The sequence below is a fragment of the Barbatula barbatula genome, assembly GCF_947034865.1.
Source record: "Barbatula barbatula genome assembly, chromosome: 8".
Lineage (NCBI taxonomy): Eukaryota > Metazoa > Chordata > Actinopteri > Cypriniformes > Nemacheilidae > Barbatula > Barbatula barbatula.
The window spans coordinates 7,536,609-7,558,180 of NC_136771.1; the positions used below are offsets into that span (position 1 = coordinate 7,536,609).

Sequence of the window (21,572 nt, forward strand, 5' to 3'; positions counted from 1 at the left end):
TTCTTTGCTCATTTTTACCAAGGGTGCCAATAATAGTGGAGGGCACTGTACATTTACAGACAGGCCCCCTCAAAAATTAAATTCTAGCTACACCACTATTTAGTTCATGTTAACACAATTTACTAACACAATTTTGGAATTAAAAGTTGTAAACTGTTAACATTACAATTAGTTGTCAATTGTATTTGTCAATTGTAAATTGTATTGGCATTAACATGCACAGGCCCCATGAAAAATACGTTTGAATTGTGTCTGCATTGTTATTATCTTTGTTTTACATAATTATTCAACTAACTATCACAAACTATGTATCATTTGAAATCTAAAACACTCAACATTTATGTTCTGAACAATAAAATGCTCATAAATAGGGGTGCTTATATACAAAGATTAGTACCTCATTATAATGGTATTGTGTTAGTTCATGTAATGCATTCATTGATGTAAACAAATAAAACCGTAAGGTTTGTGTGTGTGTACATGTGTACATGATACTTGTTATAGCCATAGTTTTTAAAGGTCCCTGTTAATAAAGTAAATACTTGAAAATTTTCTTTTAATGTACAAATATATTGTCTATGTGAGACTAATCTAACCTTGAAATAAAGTCTTTGTGTGTGTGTGTGTGTGTGTGTGTGTATATGTGCGTGCGTGCGTGCGTGTGTATGTATGTGTGGTCTTTTTTTCGTCTTGCGGTGGAAGCTGCACATCTGATGAAACACAATGCAAAAGGGGCATAAATAAATGAGCAGTTTTGTCCTGGAGGACACAGTAATTTATTGTCAGATAATTTTCAGCGGCATACACTTGAGTTGGGATTGGCTCTTTTGTTGTGGTATTCGCAGATCTTTTGTTAGGATTAGTTGAAGTCTGGATGCAGAAAAAATCTAAGTGAGATTTGCCATCTCCTTCTAATTCCTGTGTGTCCTGTCAGAATTTTTAGCACACACATCTATGTACACTGAACCACACTCAACTGTTGAGAGTTTTAAATTGTGGTACCCTCATAGCCGTTCTGAGGAAGCAAGAGGATGCTGCGGGAGCTCTTCTGTGTTGTATGTCTTTTATAATGTTGAATCATGAATCACTTTAATTTAATACTGTTTTAATCCACCGGCACATCTGTGTTGTTCAGTAGGTTGGGGGGGATGTAGACTATATTTACACTGACATTTGCATTACCTGCAGTTCAAGGCAGGGCTATAGTAAAGTCAACCTTTGTCGTGTCCAAGACCAGAACTAGTTGAGACCGAGTCAAGAATCTTAAAAGGTTCGAGTTCAAGGTCAAAGCGCTTAGAGTCTAAGTCAAGGCCGAGTCCAAATGAGACGGTCAAGACAGAGCCAATAGAAAATGTTCCCCTTCTCAACTTGTTGACTTGTCAGTGTTGACTGCATTGAATCAACATAACTTTTGCAATCGCAATTAATTTCGAACATTTTTTAAAGCTTCGACAAACCATCATTATTGGGATCAGTATTTGCTTTAGTTGGGTTCTTGATTCTTGTTTTTTAACGTTAGGTTTTCAATGTAGTTTGCTAAGATATAATTTTTGATGCAATGAAAACTAAGATCCATTAGGATCAGCTGATAGTATTTGTAGTCTTTGTCCAGTTCCCTAAATAATTGCTCAGTGCATTGTGTTATTGATTTATGAGTATTGGATTAATTTACAGAAAATACACCTAAAAACTGTAAATTGGTGAATCAATCAGACCAGACTAAAGAATATATGTATGATACTCAACAATAGTGACAATGAACAAAATAAAGATTCATACTTTGGTTTAATTTGGCACAGTTTCTCCGCGTTGTGAAGCAGAGCACTCAAATCAGTCATCAACTTCACTTTTTTACAGATTGAAAGGAGAAAAAAATGATCGGACTCGGTTGAGACCAACTAGAACATTTGGCGAGTCTAATGACCAAGTCCAAGTGCAGATATCCAAGACAAGGCAGAGACTACAGAAAACGTCTAGAGTCCGGACTCAGGTACTACAGCACTGGTATACAAGGTCACCTCATAAAACCCTCCTTGGATGCTGAGATCACATCATTATTACTTTACCAGTTAACCAACGTTGACCTGAGGAAAAGTAGTTACTAGGTTGTTAGTCAATGGTCAATTTTACTACCACCCATTTCATGGGGTGCATATATATTTTTGTAACTTCTGAAAAGCATTCATGAAAAAAACAAGATGTTTGAACAAAATAACAATTCATAGTATTTATATATCAATTCTACAAAATACATTATTATATAAAAACATTGTATTCTTAACTTTTCATGTTCTTGTTCTGTCTTTTTTTACATGTTGCTCTTTTTTTATTTCCAGGTGTGTTGCGGTTTGTAAATCAACAAAGGAATACATAGACACCCAATGTGCAATGTAAGGTATGTATTGAGAGTCAAACCAATGACCTTGTTGTTTTTCCACTATATTTTGGTGTTGGGACAATAATAAACTGCTTATTGGATGTACATCGAACAGTTGTAGTGTAGTTATACAGGATGACAAGAGAATCGGGAAGGAAATGAAAGAGAAATCCCTCTTCCTCTTCTTTACTCTAAAGCACTAGAGCTGACTGGCTTTTCCTGCTAGAGGAAACCAGGAGAGGAGGCTGAAAGCCTCATTAAATCGGGTGCTGACAGAAATTCAGCTGTAATTAAAAAAAGACACTTCTCAAAGCATCAGCTCTAGACACCTAGTTCCATGCCTCCAGCCAGAGTTCCTGTTTCCTCCTGAGATACTTCCCGTGGATACAAACAAACCCCTCGCTGCATTTAAAGGGGAGTAAATCTTTGTCAACATTGTACACTTTCTCTTTATCTACGGATCTGTGGTTAAAACTGTAATTTATTTCGAGTTCACAGTTTTCGCATGTTGGTTAGAGATCAATGACTGGAAACTTCATGTTGGTGCAAATAGTTGTGCTTCTACTCTATTATATTTGTACTGTATAACATTTGGTTTTAATGCGCACTCAGGTTTGATTAAAACATCAAAATATGAGGTATTTGATTAAAAAAACACTTACGGTATTTATTATTTAGAGGAATATGGGTTAAATTCAAGCAAAATAGCCCAAAAAAATAATTTTTATTAAAGAATTTTTATAAGGTATTAATATTTGTTGGAATTTCTGAGTGGTAACATTTTGTTGCCATTCTCCTGAGCTCCGACTCTTTTACATGGGTTTTGTGTCATTTTTGCAAAGCCTCTTTTAATTAAGAATTCTGAAAACTAAAATATATAAACATTTTAAATTATAAGATCTGAGCTTGAATTTACATTCCGTGCACAACGTTGCAACATAAATGCAAACTTTTTAATACATTTGAATTACATTAGAATAAACAGCAAAGGCTTAATTTTCCTCTAATGCATTCACAACCACAAAGACCACACCAAAACTATTTCCAGTTTTTCTAAACTTACTTATTAATCTCTGACCATTTTCCCTCCAACTCCAAATAAAATGTTTTTTGTTGCATTTATGTGCAGAACATTAATACGGGAGTAAGGTAAAAATAACAAAAAGATGTTTGCTGATCTTGAATAATGCAAAGAAAACAACCTCATATTCATATTCATATTTAAACAACACAACTTTTATGCGTCTTTGCACTGTTCGCTGTAACATTATGTCATTCCAGAGTTTTTTTTTTAATTCAGCAGATACTGGACTGGAATTTCCACAAAACATAAAAAGTGCTGATTCAAGGCAAAACTGGAGGGGTGTCTTAATTTTTCCCCGGCTGTAGAGTACATTACTTTACATACAAAGGTTGGGCGTCATTGTTTATGGATTCACTGACGAAACCATCATGCTATTTGTAAAGTGGGCCTATATGTGTCCACAAATACAGTATACCGCACAATCCCTAAAAAACACTCATTATCCACACCATACGCCTGCTTTAAAATACAAACACACACATTATGTATTGTGAGAGGGAAGCAAGTTTCTGCTGACAATTCTCCCGAGAGCATTATTGAGGGCAACAGCTGGCTGTTCCTTTTGACCATCTCACACCCAGACACCCCCTCCAGTGGCACATGGATGTCTCTCTCTCTCTCTCTCTCTCTCTCTATCTATCTCTCTCTCTCTCTCTCTCTCTCTCTCTCTCTCTCTGCATGGACTGTTGGCCCCACATGAGTGCACAAAGAGAACTCTATTTCCCCTTCAAATTTGATTTGCTGGAGGAAAGAGGTTTTTTTGAAGTCCACACAGACTGCAGTTAGTATGGCTGTATTTGTAGTTCAGCAGCAACGAACATGCTAAAATCTATATGTCTATATGTTGCTAAACAGTGTTAAATTAGAAATGGAAGGTTTCTGAATGTTGGCACTTTTGCTTAAAAACTCACTGAACTCTGGACTAAAGGCGCAATGGACTTCATATCATGTTGTTGGAGGCTGAGGGTATGTCTAAATCAAAATTTTAGATCATTTTGTTTAATAATGTGAAAACATTCACTACCAGTTAAATGTTTACTATCACTTGAAAAAATATGTTTCACATGATCTGAAGGTGTGTGTTTTATTGTTTTAAATAACTTTTGTGATATTGTGCCAAGATTTAAAACCTTAATCCATGGATAATTGGGACCAAATAATGAATAAAAAGCAGTCAATAAGAGACCAGCGTAGATGGAAATCCCTTTAGTACTGTATAAAATGCGCCCCCTCATATTGTCTCAAACCTATGTTGTTGTTTTACCTTTCTTCTAAATGTTAATTTTCCTTGAAGCCCCGCCTCAGGTGTGGCCTCTTCCAGCAGCTGTTGCATTTATAAATGATGAGAGATGTTCCTCAAAAGCATCTGATCATCTCCGAAGATAAACCGATTATGAAAGCGACCAGGCTTCCTTTATGGAAGAAGCTGTGTGGTGTATATCCCTGGTGCTCCTCAGGCATATCTAGAGCAGGAAATGGTATATATGTTGTGAATCCCTGTGAATTGTAGTTGTCTAAAATAGCTGCAGGTGTGGGCTGTGCACTCTGAAGAGAGTTGGCCCACTTTTGTTGTTTAATATAGACAGGTGGTGTACTCGGAGACTGCAGCTGTTTCCCGGCCTTTTCGGTTAATACAAATGTAATCTTATGTAGCATGTGTGTGAGAGAACATGTTGAAGGCAGTTAGGCAGTCAGTCGTTCGTCCTGGCAAATTCCTATGTTTCCCATTGGAGGTCTTGCTTGGGAACAGCTGGTGTCTGAGATCCTGCATGCCGATTCTGAAAGACAACCCCCTCGGCTCTCTGGTGGTTAAAATGTGTTGGTCATTGAACTGTAGATTGTGACCATTTCCGATCATGACACCATTGGATCTGAAGATGGAGGACAGTGATGTAGATTAATTTACAAACACAACATCAAAGCAAAAACGGTTTTATGATGTGGTAAATTTTGGCTAATTCGTATGAATCCGTACAATGTAATTTGCAGTGATGGGAATAACGGCGTTATAAATAAACGGCATTACTACTGTTTATTTCAGTTAGGAGTTTCTGTTTCCCCAGTTACAACACCGTAACCGTTACTGACAATAAAATGCAGCGTTACTATAATTGAGATCACTGAAGTCGTTTTCATCCAAGTAGTCTCTCTCTGTCCCAAAGGACCTGCAAAGTTTGTGTGTGTCGGGTGGGACACATAACTGATTTTGATTGGTGTATGTTTGCGAGTGGGTTGGGAGATAATCGCATAACTGATGATGATTGGCTTAGGTAAGGTACATGTTTATTTTTGCCAAACACAGTTCTCATTATGGTGAAACACAAGGAATGTGTATGTAACTTGCAACTTATTCCCAGGAAGAAGAGGTTCCACGTAGGTGGCAAGTAATTCTATGAAGCACCTCACATCGCCATGCCACCACGTATAGCTTAGACCTTGTCCATATGTTTCCATTGTTTGTCCAAAACAGAGTTTTCATTTTAAAACGGTCTTCGACCACAGTGTTTTACAAATGCTGCCTATCCACACTAAAACGTGCTGAAAACATACATCCATGCTGCGCAGTAAAACATATGACATTGTTTACTTTCTGCCTTTCTGTCATGGCAATGTGAAGCACAGCGAAATGATCAGGGATACTGCTGCGTGTAACAAAAAAGATTTTCAAAACAGAAGTGAAACTATCCTTGTGCTGCGCTGTCAAACAATAACTGCGAGTAATTCAATATTCCGTCTTATAAAATGCAATCAAGTATACACAAACTAACATTACGCTATCATACTGGAAAGCAAACAAAACATTAAGAGCATTTGTTGTTATTAAACTGTTTACTTTTGTAAGAAACTATGAAAAATAAGTAGTTCGTATGTCTAGCAGTTGTGAAGTTGATGTCTTTAGAAGCATCATTTATTTTTTTACTTATTTGTTAACTTTAACTTACCAGTTGTGGTCTGTGTAACAAATACTGAAAGTTCTGAACTATTCTATTGTGTTTTATTGTTTCAGTATAGTAATGGTAACATTGACTAATGATATAAAAAGATTTAATTAAATAAATGTCTCTTACATTGACCCACAGCAACATTAAAATAGTGTAGATTAGTGTGCAATGTTTTATTCAAATAATTTAGTTTCCATTTCATTCATTTAACATTATTTATTATAACCGTTATTTAACATATTTGAACATTTTACGTTAATTTAATGTAATGCAATTGTTACATTCCCTGGTAATTAGTTACTTTTATAATGATGTAACTCAGTGATACAATATAACAATTTGATTTTGAGCTCAGGTAGTGACGTCTACAAAAGACGACACATTTAATAGTCATAAACGCATAAAACACCTTTTTCATCAACACCTTGCCCAATTTTTATTTCTCTTGCTGTTCCCATCCTTTCCAAATAATAATACGTTTTAAGCTGTGTGTACTGTGTAAAGTAAACTTAGAGCAGTATTGTGTACTTGAACTTTATTGCCCTTGTGTTGATGTGATTGCTTCTATTGTTTGCCACATTTCCAAGTCGCTTTGACAAAGATCCTCTGCTAAATGATCAAATGTAAATGCCTCATCCCAGATTAAATACAGCAGATGAATTTGTGTCTGTGTGTGCCCGTCCAGTAGGAGAGGCAATGTAATTCATCTCCTCTAATCTGCTGGAAAGTCCCATTCTAAAAATGCTTATCGGTGCTGAATAGGGGCCAGTCCTCAGGATTTCACGCCACAATCCTGCTGCTCTGTAAAATGCCTTTATTGGTTGTGTGTTTATAAAGCTTGTTTTCCAAATGCTGCCCATCCACACTAAAACGTGCTGAAAACATATGTGTGTTTGTACCCTGCAGAAAAGCTAGTTTATACCTGCATTTAATGCTATTTTACACGGGTTAATGTTGGTTTGGTACTGGTATAATTTGGCGACCTGCATGGTCCAATGGCTGAAGTGCTCTTGCTGGATGCTGGTGTTTTCTGTAAGTCTGCGTGTCTGCATAGTGTTTCTCGCCAAAATCCTCTCTTTACACTCTGTGTTTTGTATTGCGTTCCTATTGAATGGCCAGTTGGAGTAAAAATATGAGTGTGCCTGGAACTGCCTGGCATGGCAGCGAATTACAGAACAAATTGGCCACTTTGGGACATATCTAAATTATCCCCACCCTCCCACTCCTGCATATACAACACACACACTAAATAAACCAAGGTTTTTGAAACGGGGCCATTAGCCCTGAGGACTGACCATTACCCACACAGCAGAAGAATTTTCAGCGCTCCCCTACGTCGCTACACTGATTTATTGCCGCCGATGGTATTGACCTTGTGATTGTGCACCTTTCGATTTGTGCTGGTCACTTGTTTTAGCTCGGCTCCACCACTGCTGAACTTCCGGGGATGGAGGATAAGGTAAATGTGCTTTTGTAGCCCGTAAATGTTTTTAATGCCTGAGCTTGTAACCTTGGCAAGATTCTCAGGACCTGACCAGGGGTCCTCTGTAAGTCTTTTTAGCCCCCATTCCCTGCTGGTTCTTTAATTAAGCAGCTTATAAAATCAACCTGGCTCTGTGTAACTGATAAATGATGCATACTTGTTAAATGCGTGATTCTCTCTTGGGGAGGGGTCTGTCTTTCGGACGGAAAAAGAGAAAGTACACTTAAGTACTGTATGTCCGTGCGAGCAAATTCTTAGAGAGATGCATGGCTCTTTCTCTTTTTTAGGAATGGTGATACATTTCGTCATTGTTCACTCGCCCTCATGTCATTCTGTTTCCTCAAACTTGTGTCTTATATTTTTTGTTTGTATTAATTAGCATTTTTTTATAACTTTGGTTTTATTGGCCTTGAAAAGCTTCATTATGGCTTGAATGACATTAACTATTTTTTAACAAATCTTTCTTAGTTTGCTGGAGCAAAGACACTTAAAAACTTTCAGGGCTTCCCAGACTGCAAAATAATTTGGTGGGAATTTTAGTTCAGTGTACTGTAGTATTTCTTTAAGTAAACCATAGTAAAGTATGTTACAGTTGTACTACAGTATAAATATTATACTATCCTGTAATATCTTGAGTAACTAGTAATTTGATAAACTGTGTTTTTTTATAGTTACTTTTTTTAGAGTGATCCCACATGCAATATATACTATATATAATATATTGTAGAAATTGAAAGTAAATATAAAAATACAGGGTGTATTCTATTAATGTATTTTTAAATACCAAGACAGTAAAATTTAATATGGGGCCTTGAAGCTTTTGGGAGGTCGTAGCCCTCTGATTTTTAGGAAGCTCTAGCTTAAATGAAAAACAGATGGACCATGAATGAATTTACAGTTATTCAGTTAGGCAATGTTTCATTTAAAGCATAACAATATATTCATCTTAATAAGGTAAGTCAAGTGCCAGTACAAAGTTTCAGAGATGAGATTCAGATAGTATAAGTCAATACACATAATTTTAGCAAAGAGAGATACAGTAATCAAAATACTTTTTTAATGTGTAAGATTCAGTTAACTGTCCTCGAAAGAGGTGAGTTTTCAGCCGTACCGGTCTCAGACTTTATACTGGACTTTCTGTGTTAATGAGCTTACCAATCTGTATTCACTATCTGTCTCGCCCCCCGTCTCGAGGGGCCGCGTTCCAGACACGCCTTAGAGCATCGACCACAACCTGAGGAAATACCAGAATGTAAATACAGCCGTGATTACAAGTTTCCTTCCCAGGAACAGATATGAGATCAGCACAACAGACACCACAACAACAAAAGCAGTGAGAACCACAACCTGTTCTTTCATGCAGATCGAGTTTTATCTCATCAGGCCATCTGAAACTTCTTGCTGCATGCATTGATAATTAAGTCTTTACTTATTTGAAACTGCAAGATGAAACTGCAAGACTTTCACAGAAAAGCCTGAGGAGCTCTGATCTATGGCATTCTCACCTGAACTTAAGCCTTTAACTTTAAACTCATTCAACAAGAAAAATTCAGCAAATAGTTGAATGTGGCACTCAATAGAGCCCTGTTTCCATCTGTAGAAGCATGAGGCAGAGAGGACCCACACCGGCGGCATGTTTACAGACGGCTGTTGACTCATTTATAGCCTTCAAACACTCACTCTCTGGTCCTTTTCCTCATTGCAGGCAACAAGAGAACCTCTGTTTCATGCTGGGGTGAGTGTCCCACCCGATTGGCCGGTTTACAGTGAATCGGTCATCAAGCTCAGCGTATACGACTTGAAGGATAACCGCGAGCCGAAGGTAAGTAAAGAAGCCTTTCTTTGGGTCTTGGAGGAGAACCTTTTACACACCAAATTACATACTAAATTACATACTTTCAAAACCTGGTGAGCTGCCCTACTGCCATAGACAGCTGCCTTTCACGTCAGCATCCTAGACTTTTACAGTAGCTACTTTTCAGTATTTACTTGTATTTGTTGGTTATTTATAATGGACATTTTTTGGGTGTATTGATTGACCTATCTTTTCCAATGCATTATGGGAAAGACTTAAGAAGGACATGACTTCTATTATGGGCACAAAACCAATGCAAGTCAATGGGGACCAGCGATTTTCTTTTACCAAAATGTTTTTGTATTCTACACATAGTGTTTTTGAAATTACAAGAGGGTATGTAAATAATGACAGAATGTTGGAGGTGAACTATTCCTTTAAGAGATATTATTGAAAATGAAGTAATATTACCAGTATTCCCTGTTTATCTTTTCAAGAAGAGCATTTTGAAATAGCATTTATACAGAGTGAGTATAATATGAAAATGTATTTTTAATATTATACATTACATATTCACAACCCTAACCTAAAGTACAGGGACGAACCTACAGTGCCCTTTACAAGAACACAACATTCCCATGAACTTAAAAATTCTAAAAATACATTATTTGTGTTCACTAGGGTACATTTCTGAACCCCCGGTGGGGGACTGAAGTTAGAACTTCCTGTCAGGTCTGGTTCTTCTTTGAGTTTACTCAAGAGATTGCTGTCTATATATAGTGGCTTATCTGAAGATCCAAAGATCTCAGTTGGAAATGTTTGATTTCGCTTTATAACTGAAACGGACCTCGCTGTGGAGTATTAAACATGAATGAAGTATCTGCGTTTCCATGTTTTTGAAAGTACAGGCGTTCATTTTTGAATGTGCAACGTGTCTGCTCATCATTCTTTATTTAAAACGTGGAAAAATGTCATGGCACATTTCAAAGTTAGATTTTCTAGCAGCTGTTTGTAAAGTGGCTTTGCTGTATGACACAGATTTTGCATGGTTTTACACATTACGACAATGACCCTAGAACTAAACATTATGTATCATGTGCATAAACAACAGCAGATGTGAGATTTATAGTCTGTGTTGTATGAGTTTTAAATTTTTTAAATCTCCAACCCAGGGGCGGGCTAGGACAAAAAAGTGGACCTGCACTTCTATGGCAGGAGCGGCCCATAAAACACAGCTCGCAAAATAACATAACACACCAAAGCACCAAATGCACAGACCATTCTATAGCACTATGATTCATACTTGTAAATGTTTTTAAAGACCTTTCATGCCACCTTGCAAAGTCAGTAAACATGACACAGTAAAGGAAAACATTCACTCTTTGGGCTTAATAGGTAAGTAGCTTACTTATACGCTTGATGAACATCTTAATAAGCTTTTTAAAACTGTTTATTAAATACAATTTGGACAGAAAAATTAAAAGTAATTTAATTACCTGTGATTATATTTCAACAGTCTATTGAATTCTTCCATGCTAACAAAACGGACCATATACATATAGTCATATTTTATACCTCATATGCTATAAACTTAACTTAACAGAAACAAACCAGTTTTCAACAGCAAACGTTAAGTAGTTTGCATCTCTGATTCTTACCATTTAACATTTTTATAGTAAAATTGTTGGCTTTGTAATGTTACATCTTACTACACAGTCATCATTAAAACTGAAGTCTTTGTAATTTGATTGGGTGGAATTCTATGAACCCGGCCTTTTTTATTTAATTGGTCAATCTCTTGATGTTTTACGGGCGCTTGTTACTGCTGCTGCATTAAACCACTGGGACACAGAATTTTTTTTATACTCATGCATGTAATGCATTTAATTCATGTTGGCTTTCACAGAATTTAGCTAGCAATAAAGATGCCAGAATTTCCTTCTATTTATTTTCTAATCCTTACATGTAATATGTATTTTATATGTGCATTTAGCTGTTGTTGTTACCTGTGACCTCTATGTTGAAATCCACAGCTCTATGGTATTATCTCATACCCCTGACACACAAGTGTAGGTCACCTTATCGCAGGTCAGGATTTAACAGTGCATAGAATAATGAAGCAAATTGGGTGAACTATAGAAAATATAACACTGCAATGCACAGTGAAGAGTCCAGAAATTTGTGAGAGAGAGAAGAATTCAGATAAGATTTCTCATATCTCGTAGCACTTATATATCGGATTTAAGCAGCACTTTTAAATGGCAAACTAATGGTCGAGCTACAAGTTGATGTCAGGAGAAAGTAATTATCTATAGTCCAGTGAACTAGAGAACATGTCATAACTGTCGCAGGAAATTACACAGCTAATCAAACAATACATTATTTCAGGTTGAGCTAAGAAGAGCTACAGTAACAGATACTGGAACAGTTTCATACTCTATCAGTTAGTCTTTCTAAACTGGTGCCGGATTCACCAAACTGTTCTTAAGACAAAATACAAGATTGTTAATTATAGGAAGTTGGAAGTTCGATACGATGTTCCTTAGTGCGATTTTCTTAAATTTCTTAAAACATTCACAAATCATTTCTTAAGACATCTTAATTTTTGCCGTAAGAATAAAATAATATGATTACACTCTCTTGCTCGTGTGGTAACTGTATATGCTTATCTATACAATAAACTTTGTGTATAAGCCTATGTATATATTAGCATGTGATGTGTTAAACAGCATTTACGATTGCATGTTAGCTAATATGTTAGCAAGGGTTAAAGATAAAGGTATCCTCCTATGTCATGCATATCTGACTTCTTAACACTATTAAACGTGCTGGCTTCTCATGCTTAACATGGTCAATTTGTTAAAAAACAAGTTGTACGCATGTACTTGAAAAACTCCCCCAACATTCCAACTTGTTTTGGAAAGGTTTTTATAATTATGGATCCATAATCATGCAGTTCCATAATTATAAAAAACCTTCCGAAATATTCCTTTTATTGTCCATTCTCCCGAAAAGCACGGCAAAGCGTACCATCAAGGTTATCTGCACTGCGTCAAGATTGGCTGCGCTGCAGCTCGTTTTTTTGTCCTTCATTGTTTACGTGCATAATGTACAAAACTCAAAGGGATTAATGTGATGATTTGATGCTTGCTCGTGCTGTAGTGTTTTTAAGTGTCTTTGGTGTGTTATAAGTTGTCCATGCATTTATTAGACGCTTAAAATTACAAAAATGTAAGTGTTGGAAACAAAAGACCCAGACCTGCCTGAAACGTCTCGTGTAACAACACCCCCACAAATCTACGTCAGTTTGTGATGTGATTTGACTAAAACCAACCTTACTATACCCAAGTAAGGTGGGTGTACCTGTCAGTACAATTGCTTTGGAAGTACAGTTTGCTTTTCAGAATGATGAGCTTTGTACAAAAATGTGTGCGTTTCTGAGAGGCCAGACAAACATGCATGATATGTGGAAAATAAAGCGTTTTTGTACCTTAAATCGTTTATACACATTGCAATACATCTAAAGCAAACGATCGTTTTACAGGGGTCATCATTGCTTAAAAACACTCAATGGCTGTATAAACAAAACCCTTTTTTCCTTGTCAAAAACAGCTATGCTCACATCAAACGTTTTGGTGTATGTCTCTTTAAATGATAATGAGTTACTGCGCACCCCACCCCCCTCAACACAACACATGTGTAGTACTACCATTGGAATTGTTTAGCTAAATTACATTTCCTGAACTCCTCAGCAATTCATTCGTCCTGAGACAAAAAAATCGGTCACAGCAACCAGCGCATCCTTGTACTGTGCTCACGTTGAGCGTGTATGCTTGCCTTAAACCCACGGACTGCGCACCTGCAGATCTCCAGGGGAATTACGTGGAATTTAGCGCTTGTCATTGACAAGTTAAACAAACACAATGTGAGAGCATGCTCTATTTGCTGTGACAGAAAATTGTTTAGCCTAAGGACGAATGATTTGAGACAACCCTCAATGTTCAACACTGTTCATTAGCAAAACAACCGTGACAGCTTGACGCAGCTAAAGATATTAACGCACATAATGTATTAACATACATACAGCTAAAGGTACCCATATGCCAATATCATATAAATATAGAGTTAGTTTAGCACTGGCTTTGGCTTTTCTAGCTCCCTTCGCTATCATATGCTAGCGTTATCCTCCTACGGCACATTTACGTCAATTCAGACTGTTTATAAATATTACTTACATCGGCAGCTTTGCCTCGTTCAGTTGGTTTCAGTCCCTCTTGAGGAACAACTTTAAAGCTAATCCTGCTTGTACTGTCTCAAGTTGATAAAGCACTCCGGCTTGAATTTATTCATGCAAACAAGCAGGTTTTTATTTATGGTTTCTGAGGGATTTCCACTAAAAATGAAAAAAATCCACTCCTGTCCCGTCTCTTCCGAGGTTGGGACTCTAAACAAAGTCTTGTGTTCATCTGTGCAGTCACCTACATTACATTTTGCATGTTGTCCACAAACTTTAGCCCTGGCGTAACACACCGCTGTTGCTTATGAAAACAACAATGGTGTTAACATTATAATAAGAGACAACTCCCTCTACGTCACAACAGGAGCAAAATCTGAATGGCTCGATTTCTCACATGCTTGCAGATAAAGGCACAACAAAACAAACTTACTAGGTTCTTGTCTGAGTTGGTAAATGGACCAGAGACCTGATTATAGCACTTAAACATGGAAAAAGTCTGATTTTCATCCGATGAGCCCTTTTTTTACATAATGTTCAAATAATATTTTATGCAACCTGGTTAAAAAGTTGCACATTTTAATAAATTTCATAGATTTTATTGGTGAAAATGGCAGATAACTGTGAGTCAGTTTTCTCTGTATTAGAGCTTTTTACAATAAATTGTTAGAGCAGATTGCCTTTTGGTTAGTGCTCAGATATGTGTTGCTGGTGCGCTCCAGGCGACCCAGGTTCGAGTCCTGGCTCGTGATCCTTTCCACCCACTTTGCTTCCTCTCTCCTACTGCACTAATAAAGGCAAAAGGCCAAAATTAATCTTAAAAATACTGTGAACCTGTATAATTATAACACTGTATAAAATACTTTAATCATATTTTATAAAGTAAAATGAATGTTTTTCATGTTATTTTACACCCAACTTGTAAATTGCAGTCTATCTTTGTAATAATATATTTTATTTCAAAAATACATAATAATTCTGTCAAATACAACTCCGTAAACATCTTAAAAATTACAGTGTTTTACAGTGCAGCATATATAAAAACAGATCTGAATACATTTTGAAGATTGTTAGATTGTTATAGAACATCATTTCCAGTATTTGGGTTAGTGTGGAAACAATATTTAAAAATAATGTGTAAATAATCCTAAACTTATGACAGGTAGTAAATATGTAGGATTTTCTTTCAATAATTACGACAAACAGCACAGGTTACTAACATCATCACACATTATTCTAAAGTTCATCCTGCATGCTTCAAATAAACCTGATCTGATCCTTTACGAACAGCACAAACATACAAAATCCAATCTTTCACAGATCATATTTCATCATTCTTTTTGAAAATCATGTCATCATAATGCCAGATAAAGAGGGAGGCTGATCCTCATACTCATTTATGCCCTGAAGGACAAGACATCTTTAATCCAGTGAGACGCATATATCAAAGCTGTACACGGAGATAAAGAAACTGGGTGATAAAAATGAAACAAGCATGTGGAGCAACACGTTGCCACATTAACGTTTATACACATTCACAGCATTACACACAGGCTTGGTGTTCGGTTGTGATTTTGCATTAATTGTGTTTTACTCAACTGCATCCTCATAGATGAAAGTTACACAATACACTGAAAGAGAGATGAATAGGGATATGTCATAATTGTCTCAGTTCCTTCTTCTAGACAGTAATGAGCTTAAAGAAATACTTCAATCTTTTGATTTTTTTGGTCAGTTCACATTCACATTTTCCAATCTCATGAGACTATTCTGGGATCAGTTACAAAGAACCAGACAGCAACAGCATCCATCATGAACCACGTGCAGTTCAATCCTAGCATCTCCTCTGCTGTCGGCCTGTAATCTACAATAAAAGTAACCACACGATGACCTTTCCAGTTTATATCGTACATGCAGAGATGGGTAGTATACTTCAGTGATCACAGGTGATCAAGAGGCTAAAGATCAGTTGAAGCTTCATGTGCTGTCAGTCACTTTAGATAAAAGCCTTGCCCTTAAATGGGCACTGTTTAATTTCTGCAAGTTTGATGCACAAGATGGTTTTGTAATCTGTTTGTGGGAGCCCAACTCAGCAACATTAGCTCAACCAACGACATTGTAGTTTGGGGGGGATGGCTACCAGTTTGTTTGTCAACATGTCAGAAATATTTTTTGACATTTTATTCAGTTTTACCATAGGAAATGACATACTGCATGACCAGTTTTAATGGGTTATCTACATAGACCTCAAAACAGTTTTGTCTCTATTTATTTATTGTCCGGAATTTTTTTTTGTCAGAACGGAATTGTGAAAACTCACGCTTCTCATGCATTGAAATTGGCAGAAAGATTTAAGAAACATTGTGCTTTTTATTCAGAAAAACGCAGGTTCTCATTGTTTTCTATATGCTTATATGGCAGTCTTGCCCTTTCCAATATGGCAGCACCTTTAATATGCAGCCTCTGCAATGAATTCACAGTTTTCTGTGATGTATTGGTGACTGCCTTACTGAGCGTTTCATTGTTACTGCTTTGTTCCATGTGTTCGACCTTTCTGCCTGCCTTGTGGATGATGTTTTTGGATTACTGCCTTTGGCCTGATTGCTTTATGGATTGTGTATCAGTCTTTGTGGACTTTGACCACATTTTGCCGTTTAAATTCAAAACCTCCATGTGTGGATTTATTTCAGCTATAATATCATAACAATTACATTCATGCATTTGGCTCACGCATTTATGTAACGCGATCTGCAGTGCATTTTTCATAAGTATAAAATGAACACAAAAACATTGCTTTTCACATTACCGAGCTTTGTTAACTGTCACATGCAAAGACTCTATACAACTAATGCGCTTCTTTCTGCAAGAGTACAGAAAGAGAATCATGCACACAGACTGCAGTGAATTTCCTTCAGACCTGACAGGTAATCCTTCATATTCTGGCCAGGACGTTTCCTCTCTCTCACCTACATTAAGAAGTGACCGGTGTGTCGTAGCTTTCCTCCCCCATGAGGACCATTTTCATTTCTGCAGATCTGAAGTTGTTGCTTCCATTGTATGCGTTCAAGCGGAGAATGTCATATGAGAATCAGCCAGCTGAATACAGAATGTGACACTGCGGATAGAATACGGTTATTTACCGTGGTAAAGAAGCCTACTGTTTATAAAACGGTTAGTTCTGGTCCTTGATTGGCCGAGCCTAGTTCTAAGCCGTTATAAAATAACCCGATTTATAACGGCTGACCCCATTACATAGCCTAAATATCATTTTATTTACTTTATTTTTTGAAACCTTGCTTTGCATATGGAATAACCATTTTAAAAAGCTTGTTCGCGTCGTGCCATAACGCCCTTAGCTGTTTTAAGCGCACTGTAAGCCACTGCCTCTTGGGGCTTATTGCTTTAATCACACATAGAATTGGAAGAGCCATAATTGCAGATTTCTTTATTTTTTTTCTTTAATTTTGGCTAGCTATAAACTGCTGTTACTTTATAAAACTCGCTGAACTTTTCTAACTTCTATTGATGATTTAAAGCAATGTAAAGAATGCAATGCAATGACTTAGTGATCACAAAATGATGGATACTTTTTTTAAACATTTGTGTTATATTTCAGCTTTAAATTAACTTTGATTTAAAGTTATTTATTCACATTTTTACTTGATTCTGTTATTGTAATAACTTTAATCTTATTACTTTACCATCAATATACATTTTATAAGCTATATTCCAATAATATTTTAACTTAATCAATAATTATTGATTAATATAATAACAATAATATAATTAATATATAATGATTCATTATTATAATCTTATTTTCTATTGAAAATGTTTACAACACTAAAAATTTAGTTGTCTGTCTCCACCTAACATAGCTTTATGCTAAATTGCAGCTATTTGAATGGAAGCTAGTGTGTGCGTCTGATCCCTGCGCAGATTAGCAATGGCCCCCGATGGCATCTGAGCCAGCTGAAGTAATATCTGACCCAACCTGTCAGAGATCCTTCAGAATCAAAGAGCTCCGATCAGAGAAGGGTCAATGAAACCAATTACAGCAGCTGTGACTGCCCAGATCGGCTTTGCTTGTGTGTGGTTTTCAGGCTCTGACCCTCGCGCAGGTGCTCCGCGCTGATAAAACCGTCCTGTCAATCCCAATGAAAAGCCATCTTTGCCTCCCCGCCACCCCTGCGCTCGGTTCTTCTCTGATATTCATATTTTAATGGTGGAATGAGGTGCAAAGGGCTTTAATAATAGAACTTAGACCAAGAGTTGACAAGTGAAGAGTTTGCTCACGGCTGTGTTTGTATTTCCAGCACGTCGAGATAGACAGAGAGATTATTAAAATGTCTCAGGCCACACACCGTTGATTAGTTACTCACTCCAACCACCGACCCACTGTAGTCTCACAACAGCCCTAGAAAAAATCATGCAGGTTTATGAATACCATTCCCATCTGCCAGAACTGTTTCGTTGCGTGGCGCTCATTTGTTTATGCTAATTTCATGTAAATGTTCTGTCATTCAAAGGGTTCCTCTAGAAAAAACATGGCACCGCGGTCGCTGTTTGCTCAGCAATGCATGTGCTCAAGTGTGTAACTGTAGAATAATTTGATTAAGTTGGCATTTGTTCGTGAATGCAAAGGATTGCATTTGTGCATTACTTAATGTGAGTCTTGTCTGCACTGTGCCTTCACCCTGGCAGAACAACATTTAGTGCCTTCTGAATACCTCTCTACCTAGATATTTTTTAAGAAACAAAATGTGTTTCAAAACTTTGTGACCTGCATACATAAGCAATATTTCTGAGCAAAAAGGAAAATGTACTTGTAATTTCCTGCCAATTTTCTGTGTATTGTGCCGTATTTTAACTAGCAGTACCAGCACCATTAAAGGATAAAGCAATCCCAGAAAGCAATGCAGTAATCTAGTTGAGACAAATCCATTGAAGTAGATGTCTGCTAAAGATCTGATAAATGTCTTAGAAAACACGGTTTTACATTCATTCTAAATCATAAAAAGTTTTCAGACATATTTCAAATGTCTGTATGATATCTGACAGGAAACGTCTCAGAGAAGTATTGCAGATTAGCAAACATTAAAAAAATACGTATAGCAGATGCAAACATCAAATAGATGTCTCATAGATGTATGTGTGCGATCAGGGTAGGTATTACACAATGATGTTTTGTTATTTAAATTGTTTATTTAAGATTTTTTTTTCACTCACAGTGTTACCTTGGAAACATGTTAACATCTATACCTATTGTGTAAGAATCTCAACGTGTATAATTTGCTGCTATTGCGAATCAGCCACTTGTAATACTCAGTTCACAACCTTACATCATGTCCACACATGACATGACCGGCGCGTCGCATCCAGTGGACAAAATAAAAAATGAAACGGGTTCTAATGCGATTCTGATGTCTTTTGTTGTTTCGCATCGTGCCAGTTGCGTCTGGTGTGGACAGGGTGTTAGAGTTGCTGCTATAATATTTTTTTAGCGTAATAATGCAGCATGACGTCTTGGTCGAAATTAACCACTTTGTAAAACGATGCATCCAATTTCATCATTTCACGTTTATGTCGTTTATCTTACGTTTACACTTCCTCCGAGCGTAGATGCTGTAGTTAACACCAACGACCAGTAAAAAATGTCCCCGGGAATGCGTAGAGGTGAAAAGTGATGAATCAGCTTGTTAATACAGTGCTATTGTAGACGGTCACAGAGTTTTATACTGCAGCGAGTATTAACAGCGATTTGGATGTCTGCTTCTTGATTTTATAGTGGTTGAAAGTGGCAGGGTTCCAGAACGAGAGGGAACTCGGCCGACTGGTTGTTAGACAAATGTGGCACTCACTAAAATCAAGCAGCTGGTGAATTTTTTACGTGCAGATGGGAGCGGGTGAGCGGAATCTCTGACAGCTGCTTTTTTTAACATCTTGCGAAGTCTGTCAGTTATAAAAGTGCTGTGGCGCCGGGACGAGGCTTGTGGGAAAAATAACACGGATACGGCAATTCGAGAAGCCCTCGAGCAGCATGCTGGAGTCAGTGGTCTTGTATCCTGTATAGTGTTTGTGTGAATGCAAAGTGAACTGAATTATTTTGACTTAATGACCAATATGCTCATTACTGCTTATGATTTGTATTCGTTCATCATTTATTCACCCTCATGTCATTCCAAATCCATATTACTTTCTTTTTTTCTGCACAACACAAAATAAGATATTTGACCAAACAAGATCGACACCCAATGACTTTTATGGACACAAAACCCCTAAGACATTTCTCAAGATATCTTCTTCTACACCAGAATGCCTTCCAGTGCCATGAGCTTTTCTTAAAAAGGTGACATGGTACTTAACAGCCTAACATCACAAATCTTTGAACAAAGTCGTTCTTGAGGGAAGCTCCCAAGCCATTTTACAAACACCCCTCCTTTTCGTCTATAATCCCCTTAAGATGGGATTGTCAAGATCAATTTTGTAATGCATTTTTCATTTTGAAATGTAATTAAGGTGGTCTCACATCGACCTTTCCCCTCCTCCCACTGATCGCCAATTCTTTTGCCAGCACCTGTCTGTGCACATTTGTATTAGTGGGTCACAGCTAAATTCAATAGTTGGCTAATCTCTTGCTGTACAAAGTAGCATAGTGTTTTCTTAATATCTAAGGAATCCAGCTCATGAAATGTTTCTTTTGGACTTGATTCTTTTTAAAGAACCAGTTGTAATTGAACCATGTATACATCTTAATAACATCTGAAGCACAGACTTCAAGGAAATGTAGTTGTCTTAAATCTTAAATCTTAGTCTTAAATATGACACACCAGGTGACAGACCAACTGCTATGAGCACATGCGGCAATGCTAATAATATCTATGATAATATCTATCTTCCTTCCGCAGAACACAAAAGAAGATATTTTAAAGAATGTTTGTAACCGAACAGCGGCGGTTATTTTGTTCCACAGAAGAAATAAAGTTATACAAGTTGATATGACAAGAGGGTGAGCAACTAATGCCAGAATGTTCTTTTTTTGTGATCTATACCTTTAAAATAGTGGATTACCCATGTTAGCAACATGTCAGCACCTAACTCTCCTGAAAATCACACGTGCAATTTTCAGTGCTAGCATCCAAACATATGAAACAGATCATATGTGTGGCTCCGTGTTCATTCAGGTATTGTGATAGAAAGCTGTAGACAGCAAAACAGCTCACAGAATCAGAGCCACAAACTCCGACAAGCACATTTAAAGTCACTTTAGTCAGACATCTTGCAATGTTGAATGATTGACCGTGAGGATGTGTTCCTGAAGGAAGTGTTTTTGTGAAGTTTCTGACCACCAGAATCAAGCGATTGTTTACCACACCAATGCTGTGAGTTATTTAAAATGTGTGAAAGCTTGTGTCTGTGTGCATGTGTACAGAAGGACCTTGTCCCTAAACTCCTCAAAATCAATATTAACACAGAGTTAGTAAAAAAGCAATCGACAAGCCGCAAGCAAATGTATTGATGCTGGCAGGATGAAAATGAAGTCTTGTCGAGCGGAGTTTCTGAAACTATAGCCTGTGATGAGATTATCAGAAATCATCATGTCATTGTTATTTTTATCGGCAGGCCCCCACCTGCATACAGTAGGGTACTTCACAAT

General features: G+C 37.1%; 1 protein-coding gene across 2 annotated transcripts in view; it reads left to right on the plus strand.

The window, feature by feature from the left end:
- The first annotated feature begins 7,641 nt into the window (after window positions 1–7,641).
- The window catches only part of inpp4b (inositol polyphosphate-4-phosphatase type II B), a 98,938-nt gene continuing 85,007 nt past the window's right edge, over window positions 7,642–21,572 (plus strand). Inside the window, exons 1-2 of one of the 2 annotated variants that reach the window (XM_079462264.1) lie at window positions 7,642–7,862; window positions 9,592–9,708. In XM_079462264.1, the coding sequence (XP_079318390.1) occupies window positions 7,851–7,862; window positions 9,592–9,708 (129 nt within the window). In that variant the 5' untranslated portion in view covers window positions 7,642–7,850. The remainder of the gene's footprint in view (window positions 7,863–9,591; window positions 9,709–21,572) is intronic. The other variant, XM_079462263.1, reaches the window with a different exon arrangement.